General features: G+C 41.9%; 1 protein-coding gene across 1 annotated transcript in view; it reads left to right on the forward strand.

Annotated features, from left to right (window-relative positions):
• Positions 1–3399, forward strand: part of MMD (monocyte to macrophage differentiation associated) — a 25478-nt gene extending 22079 nt beyond the window's left edge. The window contains exon 7 of the mRNA XM_011365008.2: positions 1502–3399. Coding sequence (XP_011363310.1) covers positions 1502–1702 — 201 coding nt within the window. The 3' untranslated portion in view covers positions 1703–3399. The remainder of the gene's footprint in view (positions 1–1501) is intronic.
• The last annotated feature ends 6880 nt before the right edge of the window (positions 3400–10279 follow it).

Consider the following 10279-nt stretch of genomic DNA (forward strand, 5'->3'; position numbering starts at 1 on the left):
AAGAGTGGTATCTTGGTCAGTGACCAGCTATGTGACTTTTTTCAGGTTACTTTATGCCTCTGGCCTTACTCTTTTCATCTCTAAAATAGGGAGGTTGTGTTTGATGAGTGACTTCTTACCATTTGGGAGTCATATCCTGCTCTAAGAATCCAATGAAAGCCTTACCCTAGAAAAATGTTCCTGATGTACATACACAGAGCATTTTTGGATATTTAATGGATATTAATTGCTTCATAACCTTTAGGAAATTCCGTGTGTGTGTTTTAAATGAAAATATGGCTGAGGTTCCATCTCACCAAGGTTAATGAGAAATATGGAGTGGTCATTTTGGGTTAGCTGCCTTCTCATCTTTTGATCCTACCAAAGCCATGGGGACTTAATGTGAACTTTGAATATAGGACTGGTCCTTGCCTGTGGCCCTAGATCCTACTTGGTTCTTAGCTTGTGGTCGTCCCTTTGTGGCCATTGCTTTCGCTTGGGCCTGTGGGGCCCATCCGAGTAGGCGGCTTCATTGGAACTTCGTTGTTCCCCCTGCTGGATTGGCCACAGGACCTGCTCCAGGCTCACTAGTCTACAGCTATCAGTGCCCAGGCCTACGGGACACCCACACACCTGTCCCTTTCCAAGGCCTTGCCACCTTCTGGCCTAGGTTTCTACCCACGCTGCAGAACCAAGACCTTTGTATTTGTCGTCCTCAGGAATCCAGGGGACTGACTCTTTTCATCAGCTTCCTAAGCCCTGCCTCTATTCGATTCTCTCATTCATACAACCCAGTTTAATCTTGAAGATAGGTCTAGGTATTTGAAAACCCAGAGCAGCTTAAAAATTCTCCTTTTTGTGCTAAAGCACACATGACTGTTAACTTCCTTCTAAGCTAAGAAGTGCCCAGGCTCAAATACAAAAGGGTTTGACGACATCTGTAAGGTTAGAAAGTGTGTTGTGCTTTATGATCTCTGATCTCTTAGGTCACTTCTAGCTATGACTTTTCTCGCGTAAGCCATAAGGAAGTCATAAACTCACACAAACAGGGACAGTCTCAAGAAAGCAGTCAGTGTAGAATGGTGTCTGACGAGGACAAAGAGAAGTGAACACTCAGACTGAGATGGAGATTATACATGGAGTGGCATGGGCACACCTCAATAGGGAAGAAAGCTTTGAAAGGGGAAGTCGAAAGCCAGGGATTATGCTGTATTACAGTAAACTACCATGTCTGGATGCGATTGTAGTCTGCTTAAGCATGCCGTAGGTGAGCAGAATGCGCTGCTCATTACTCTAGGACCTGTAACCTGACTGCTTAGTTCAGTCTAGTCAACCCAAAGGCTAATGCAGGCGGATGTACACGAGACTTTTTAGTTTAGTTTATATTTACAGATCAGAATTCTGTCTATGCAGAGCTACTTCATTGTCTAGAAAATCAGGAGGCTTAGGGGAAATTGCAGCTATCTCTTTAACTTGTCACATCAGAGTAACCTCAGAACCTCTTTGCTTCCTCTGTTGACAGAATAACACAGATGGACTTCATGAACTTGCCTGTGGGGGCTTAATTTATTGCCTAGGAGTTGTGTTCTTCAAGAGTGATGGCATCATTCCATTTGCCCACGCCATCTGGCACCTGTTTGTGGCCACGGCAGCTGCAGTGCATTACTACGCCATTTGGAAATATCTTTACCGAAGTCCTACAGATTTTATGCGACATTTATGACCAGTCTGTACTAGGTCTCCAAACCAGTATTATTTCAATTATGGCACTTGGGAGTGGGGTAAGAACTGAAAATTGCACAGGGGGGGTGGGGAAGAAGAATGCACTGATTTTCTTTATATAGTTTGAATATAATTACTGTGAAAGTGTAAATGCTGTGTTCTGGAATTTTCCTCCTCACGGCAAATAAATAAGGTAGTGAATTAATTATTCATTCCATTCCACTAACATGCAGGACTCTGGATAGACTTGGCCAACTGATGTTTACAAACCAGAATTTTGTATTTTAATTTTACAGATTTTACTACATGATTTTTCTAAATTACTAGGTCAGGTTACAAAAGTCAGTGCAATAACAAAGCTTCCTTTTTAAGAGAAAATTGTTTCTATCACTTTCCCGTCGGCTGTGTAAAGAATCATGGACAGAACTTACACTACTTTTACCATGTTTCATCTTGGCATAACATGGTTATTTTTTAAATAGTAACTTTAGTTTTTTGTAAACTTTTAAAAAATATTTCATTGACGCACATCGTGCTGTTCCTCATTCATGTGAATTTTTGCAGCAGGCTGTCAACATTCCACAAATAAACAAACATTATACCTCTTCTGATACTTTTATTAGGCATGAAGAGATTGCCAATTTTTAAAAACTGCAGTTTTCCAAACTTTTTCTGCCAACCTCTGACTCTGAATTCCGTGCTGCTTTGGGCCAGATACCTGACCTAGTTTGGTTTACTAATGATGGAAAAGTATTTTGATAACATTAACTTTTTCAAAAGATTCAACTTTTCTCTATGCCTTTGACGTATTTTCTTCAGGGTCTCTTTCAACAGTGGATGAGTATCCAATCTATATTACCGTGCTGTTGAGTTGGCCATCCGCTGAAAACTCCTGGAGGATGTTATGAATTATAGTGAATAGTGGTATTGCCTGTTTGGTGCCCAACGGTTAAAACATTGTCGCCTAGCTCTATATTACCAGGTTGATATCCATTTTTAAGTTGTGGAATTAGATGCATAAATTCCCATTTCTACCTTACCTCTGTTTCTCCTGAGACATGTTTTTCTTTTAGATAGAAAAATATTTAAAGCATTGTTTAACAGATAGAAACTCATGTGTCTATAGTCCATGGGTTATATTCTGGCTCAGTGGAATAGTATTTAATATATTATTTTTGGTTTTCCCTTAGTGTCTTATATTAAGATTAACATATTAGTTGCTCTGTTGATTAATATCCTGTTGGTGTTTTAATAAATGAGACAACCTTGCCTTTAGATTGGGTGCTGATATTGAGTTTTTTCTAATAATAGGTTCGATCCATGGAATTGTTGGTTTGATGACACATTGAGGTTTATTCACTGAAGTTTTGTACTGATATGGCTTTAAAAGAAGGTTACTTTGTGTATATTTAAAACTCTCTGATTCTGGTGAATTATATGGGAATGAGAAACAGAAGAACTGGTATTCACAGGTGAATTCTTAAGAAGGCAAAGTACTCAGTAATAACACCAACCAGACTGCCCCCACCTGCATGATGCTAAACATCTGGATGCCTGTTGTTTTATTGTGTGTATTTTATTTTTAATATATTAACTTCTGTGGATTCATTTAAAGTGTGCTCAAAAATAACACTGTCAAAACCACTAAAATGTATTTAAAAAATTGTAGACTAGAATAAAATTGTTACTTGGATTCGTTCCACTGTCTCTAAATTAGATGACTGAAAATGACAATGCATTTTTGAGAGCTCGAGCTCATCTAGCATTTGTAATTTGTATACTAGCCTTTCTGTTTTTGGTTTTTATTTGAAAAGTCAGGATGAGAAGAAAAACAAGTGTGCCCTGTCATCTAGAGCTTTTTAATAATTGGAATGCCAGAGCCAGCTCAAACATTAATCAACATATTTTCAGTTTAAAATATGCTAGTCAGGGCCTAAAGATTATACATTTTATAAATGATATATCTTTACCAAGAGAAGCCTTTTGATTTAGCTTATATAATACACTGTAGAGCTGAGGTTACATGCTTTTTTATTACCAACCAGATATGCATCATATTGCAAACCTAACAACTCTGAGTGTTAAATGTCATTTTTTCTCCTCTCACACATGGGAAATTGAGTCAGGGAGCTGAGACAGAAACCCAGGTCTAAGCAGTTTCAAAGCCGCATTCACCATACACCATTGCATTTTCACAGTCAGCAAAAGCAAACAAATAAAAAAAAAAACAACTTGGTCTGAAAATTCATCAGGCATGCACATGGAAAAGAAAACACTATCACACAGTTTAGAACCTCAATAAACCCTCAAGCAACCTGCCATCAAATCTAATTTTGAAGATTGAGTGTCTCAAAGCATGATTATTCCCCAGAATTCTATTTAGTCCATCAAAGTCCAAACCTCGCCTATGTCTGCCTACTAAAGGCCAGACCTCTCTAATCAACTGCCCACATGCCCCTGGCACATTTTCCTTAATTTGTCCCAAACTGAGTTCATTATCTTTCCTTATTCCCCCACCAAGCCCATTTCTGTGAAGTTTCCTGTTTTAGTTAATGGCATGACTATAGCCATCCATCCATCCTTGATTTCTGTCACCCACCCATCCAGATCCAACCAGTCAGCCAGAGCTATCACCTCCACCCCAGTCACAAATCTCTGATCTGGTTCCTCACCTCCCTTCTCACTGCAAAGTCCTAAAAAGCTCTAGTTAGCAATCCTCAGACTACTGCAGCCACCAACTCTTTTGTAGCCCCACCACTGGTTATACCCTTTAACTCCCCAATGAGCACCTCCTCCACACCGTCATCTTCCTAAAAGAGAATCTGAGCATGTCTCGCCCCTGCTTTGAAAACATCCACTGACTGTCAGTCTATACTCAGGCCAAACATCTTAGCATGGTCTCCTCCCATGGTCTCCTCCTGATCATATCTCTCTGACTTAATCCCACAGACACCAGCCCCATAGTGAATTTCACAGTCTTCCCCACAACATGGTACCCTCACGGCGCTTCTGTAATTGCTTTTGTACCCGCTGTTCCATGGCCTGGAGTGCCCTCACCCCAACCCTTCTACCCTGGCAAACATTTGCTCATTCCAAGTCTCCGTCAGGTGCCACTTCCGCTGTGCCAGTGGTCCAGGCCCCGTGTAGAGTAAGCTGTGGCCTTCTCTTTGACTCTACAGCACTATTATCCTTTCATGGCCCCTGTCATGTTGCACAGGGATCGAGTTTGCTTGTCTGCTCCCTCTGTGATCCTGGAGCTGACCCCTTTCAAGGCAGTTGCTGAGCTGCCTCCACCTCTGTCCTCAGCTTCCAGCATAACACTGAGCTCACAGGGGTGCACTGAATGAAGGGAGGGGAGGGTTGGAGGAGAGAGACTGCAAATGAAGTGTTTTTAGGACAGACTATACGCCGAGAGCACGAACACCTAGGCAGGCTCTCATCGACTGCCCGAAGCTTCCCTGGCTTTACTGGCTTCCCCAGCTAAGGGTCAGCTAGAACGTTCTTAGCGACCACAGGAACGTTGATGGGAAATTGGTATGGAAATATTAGTGTGTTCTAAATAAAGGAAAATCCAAGCTTGTTTATTGAACGACCTTCCAGAGAACCAACTATCAAGAATTTCTAAGCCCGGAAAATTTTTTTACCCACCCTGCTTCCCTCTGGTCTTTTTTCCTGAAAATAATGATAAAATAAACAGCATTCAGTTCTGCAGCCCTGGAGCCTTAAGGCAAATTATACTCAAAATAAAACAACTTTAACCTAATTTTAAATATTATTCCATATATTTTTACTCTGAAAATACATGAAACACTTTGGAAAATAGAGAACAGAAAACTTAAAATGACCCAGAGTTCACTCATCCCAACGCATTTTCATGTATCTCTTACTGATCTTTTCCCCCCTATTTGTTTTCTATTTTATATAGTTGTAAATATGCCATACATGTAATTTTATATACTGCTCTTTTTCTCATTTATTTTGTCATAAGTGTTTAAAAATAGTGTATAAGTTTTATAGCCAGAATTTTCAGTGACTCCATCATGTTTCTAGACTATTGGATATGCAGCCTATTTCGCTTAATCATTCACTTAATTTTGGATTTTTAGATTGTTTTTTAATTTTTTGATATCATAAACAGTGCTACAGTAAACACTGCAGCATAGCTTTGTCCATATTTATGACTGGGTCTTTGAGGTAATAATAAACAATTGAGAGTTCCCTCTGTACTGGGTACTGTGCACTGCGCTAGTTTACATGGATTATCTCATGTAATCTTTACAAGAAACCTTATGGGCAGATAATTTTATTGTCCCCATTTTACTGACAAGGAAACAAGCACAGCTGGAGTTTCCTTGTATAAGGCAAGTGGCAGAGCGAGATTGAACCCAGGCAGCCTGGAGTCTATTTTTGTTTTCAGGAGTGCAATTCCTGGGTGAAAGGTCTAGAAATGGGTTTACCCAAAGGAAGACCTTTCAAAAGAACCCAGCTCATTCCAAACCTCCATGTTTTTAGTTGGTGTCTTTAGGTTATGTCCACTCTTCTCATGTGCCAGTTAGATGCAAAATACAACAGGAAGATCTCCAAAGGAAACTGACCTCAAAGGGGGTGGTTCACCTCCCCACTTGTGAAGCAAAATAGAGTTTCCCAAGAGGACTCGAGGAATGTGTTTCATTTCACAAGGTTAGAATTACTGCATTCATGTCTTTCTGCTGCTTTTGCTATTTTAAACAGACAGTGCCAACATGTTCTTATGTTCTATGCCATTCCCACCTACATCCTTGCAATGTAGCACTGGTGTTATTTTTTCAAGAAACAGTGCACCCTAGACGCTTTGCAAGAGGAATTAAGCTCTCCTCCTCAGAGGCCTGCTCAACACAACAGAACATGCTCATTCTCCTATACAGCTCATTATCCTTCCGACTTTCACCGCAATCAGAAGTTGTTAAGTCAAAATAGACCAGCCGAGCCTAATGGGTCCTTGGGAAAATCTGCTTTAGAGCCTTACCTTATCTCCTGGGAGAGGTCACAGGTCCTTTTGCCATCTGTGCCAGGCCAAATTAGTACACCTGATCAAATGTGTCAGTCTCTGCAAAAGACAGGGAAATTGATTAAAAGGATTTGGTTCTCTTAAAATCACAAATGTTTTTTGAATCTTGCCTGGGGACTGCACGCCGAGTTGGTGTGACATCAGTCATTCTATTGCAGATGGGCGGGGTAAGCTTAGGCAAGTTACTTATCACCTTTGAGCCTCAGTTCCCATCTGCCAAAGGAATCTAGCACCTCCCTCAGAGTACAGCCATAAGGATTAAATAATGTACCAGAAGTGTCTGGTTTATGCATTCTGGCATATGATTGGCACTAGATAAATGTTAGCTTCTTTTCCACATGGCTAAGCTTTCAAAATTGTGGTTATAGCCCACCTGCAGAAATTTTTCATACAGGAACAACCTGAAGGAACAGTGTAGTAGCACTCTTTAAAAAATCTTGTGTGTTTTTCTAGCTCGTAAAAGTGGTCCTGGATCAAACCATGGCCAAGGCTACACTGAAGCATGTGGTCACTTTAGGCTTCCTTAAATGACTTTTGTAACAAATGTTCTTTAGTCAATATTTCCTGAGACAGAGGCTTAGACTACATGGAGAAAGGGTGGGAGAGAAGGAAGCTGAGCAGTTCTCTGTTCGGACCCAGATGGGAACGTGCACACTCCACTCAGACAAGCTGAATGCCTTCAGTGAACTGGACCTGCGCTGTGGTCAGCAATTCCATCGCCATCTGTCATCACATGAACACGCCTCTTGCGGTACTCACCCACCAGACCAACCCTTAGTGGCTTATTGGGGTCCCTTAGTCACACATTCATTCAGAAAATGTTTATTGAGTATTACATATGTGCCAGGACTGGTCTAGTAGGCATTGAGCATGCTGTTATGAAAAACAAAATTTAAAGACAAAACCCCTGCCTGTTGCTCAGGCGATTCCCTGCCGCACTCCCCTAATCTAGATTTGAGGCCTTGGTGAGTTTTTGCCGATTGTTTTTTCAGCACTACCCAGGTGCCTGTGGCCAGTGAACGTGACAGTATGTACAGGCAAGCAGAAAGCGATGCCGATTTAACTAGCTTTTCACCAGGGGAGCTTTACTTCGTGCAATAGATTTGTGTCTGCTGGGCCAGGTTCACATTTCCTGTCTGAAAGCGGCTCTTGCTTTGGAGAGCACGGAAGGAGCTCATCATGTAAAGGAATCTGGTGGTGAACTCTGCCCCCAAATGTGTGATCTTCTAGATGGGATGATGCAACCCTCGACCCCAGCAGCGCTTTTGTTCACATGCACCAGGTTCCTCTGAAGCATGGTCTCCCTAGACTCCCGAGCGAGGGATAATAATGAGAAACACCTGTCAGTGCCGAGAGGTTTTGTTGTTGTTGTTGTCGTCGCCCCCCCCTTCTTGTTGACAACACCGCAGCAGCCTACAACACCCCCACCACCCCCCCCCCCACCCGTCCTGAGGTGTCATACATGTGTTAGTGGCTGGGGATACAATACCAAGTAAGGTAAGTCTCTGCCTTCCAGGCTCCTACAGTCTCTTGGGGGAAAAGGACTTGGGAACGAATTAGCAATTATAATGCAGCATAATCACAGTGTTCGTACTGGATGCTATTATTGGAGGAAGGCATGGTTAACTCCGCCCAGGGGAGTCAGGAGGCCTCCCCGCAGCGAGAGAGGAATTACTAGGGAGACTAGGCAGTGGGTAAGAGACAGGGTAGGGGAAAGCCCGCATTCCAGGCGCTGGAAACTGCATGTGCCCCGTACGTGACAGGAGAAAGCATGGCAGGATTCAGGAACAGCATGGGGTGCACTTGGGCAGACACTGTTGAGAGTGTCTGGAAGGGGAGATAACACAGTAAAAACTAATATTGGTCGAGCTCCTGCTAAGGGCCTGTTATATATTATATATATGTATCTATATATATACATATATGTACATATACACACACATATATGTATGTATATGTATATGTATATATATGTGTATGTGTATATGTATATATATGTATATATACATATATACACACATTTGTGTGTGTGTATATATATATATATCTCAACTCATCTCTAATTTTTGGGAGTGGGGCAGATGATCTTGTATGCATGTGAATTTTTCTACAGCAGACTCTGAATTCTAGATAGGTTTCTTTGTCGCAATATTTCTGGGCTTCCTTTTTCTTTTTTCTACTCCTCACAATGACATAACACCATAGAACTCTTACAGAAGGCAAATATTTCACGGTTCATCTGAGCTAATTCCCATGTTACTGTATTAAAATTGAAATTGTTCATGATAAAGTACATTATGAATTGGTTGGACGATCATTCATCATTGGGGGTTATTACCCTTTGCTATTGACATAGGTAACCAAGATCTGAGGGTATTTATAGAGACCTCTATCCAGGTGCCCCATTCATTTAACAAACAATGAGCCCCTCCTGAGTGCCAGATGCTGTTTCAGGTGTTGGAGATACCACAGCGAACAAAACAGACACAAATCCTTGCCTCGTGGGACTGACATTATCGGGGTGGGGAAACAGACTACAAACAAAATGTATGAGTAAAATATTTATTATGTTAGATGGTGACAAGTGCTACGGAGACAAACCTATCAGCAAAGGGGCAGGGGCAGGGGGTGGACATGTGCTCATAAATAGGCCACTTGGGGAAGGCCTTGTTGAGAAGGGGAGATTGGGTAAAGACCTGAAAGGCCCTGGTACCTGGTGGGGAAGGCATTTCAGCAGAGGCCACATAAGTGCAAAGACCTGGCAGGGAACGTGCCTGGTGCAGAAAGAGGCTGTGACTAGAGTATTTTGAGCGAGGGGAGAGCAGTCTTGCCCGTGAGAACAAAGATTCTCTCCTTTGACCAAACTTGGGTCAGATTCCTGAGTTTTCTTTCTGACTCATCCCTGACTTTGGGTTCTGTCCTTGGCCTGTTTACTCCAGGTTTAGCAAGAATCGTCCAGAGTCAGCTTAGTGAAAATCCCCCATCCTTGATAGCTAATGAAACTGCTCATTCCCATCATTGACATCATATCTCCCTGGCCTGCCTTCGGTAAGAATCCACCTAGCTCTGATGATTCCACTTAGTATTTTTCCATCCTCCCTGCTTTGTGGCTGTGATTCCTCACTTGTCCTTATTGTGTTCAGAGTTGAGTCCTCTCTCTATCCCCTACTCCAACACCCCATTGCAATAGCACCCCCTAAATAAAATCTGCCTGATCATCTTTCCCAAGTGCCATGAATAATTTTTTCTTTAACGGATACACAAGGCCTTGGAAGCCACTATAAGGTACGCGGGCACAGGTGTGAGGTTGTTATTAGTGATGAAATTCCTTGTGGAATCACCCATCCCTGGGTATTAGAAAGATCTCAGCATCTGGATTCTTAGTACCAAGTTGAATCCTGGCTCCTAGGTAATGGTAAGGACATGGGCAAATCCCTGAGTCTCAGGTTATCTTTAAAATGCAGGTGACAGTGATGTGACCGTCAACCTCAGAGGGTTGTGAAACACTGTAAAAATATTAACTTAAAAATC

Source organism: Pteropus vampyrus, unplaced genomic scaffold, assembly GCF_000151845.1.
Source record: "Pteropus vampyrus isolate Shadow unplaced genomic scaffold, Pvam_2.0 Scaffold104, whole genome shotgun sequence".
In the NCBI taxonomy this organism is placed as follows: Eukaryota; Metazoa; Chordata; class Mammalia; order Chiroptera; family Pteropodidae; genus Pteropus; species Pteropus vampyrus.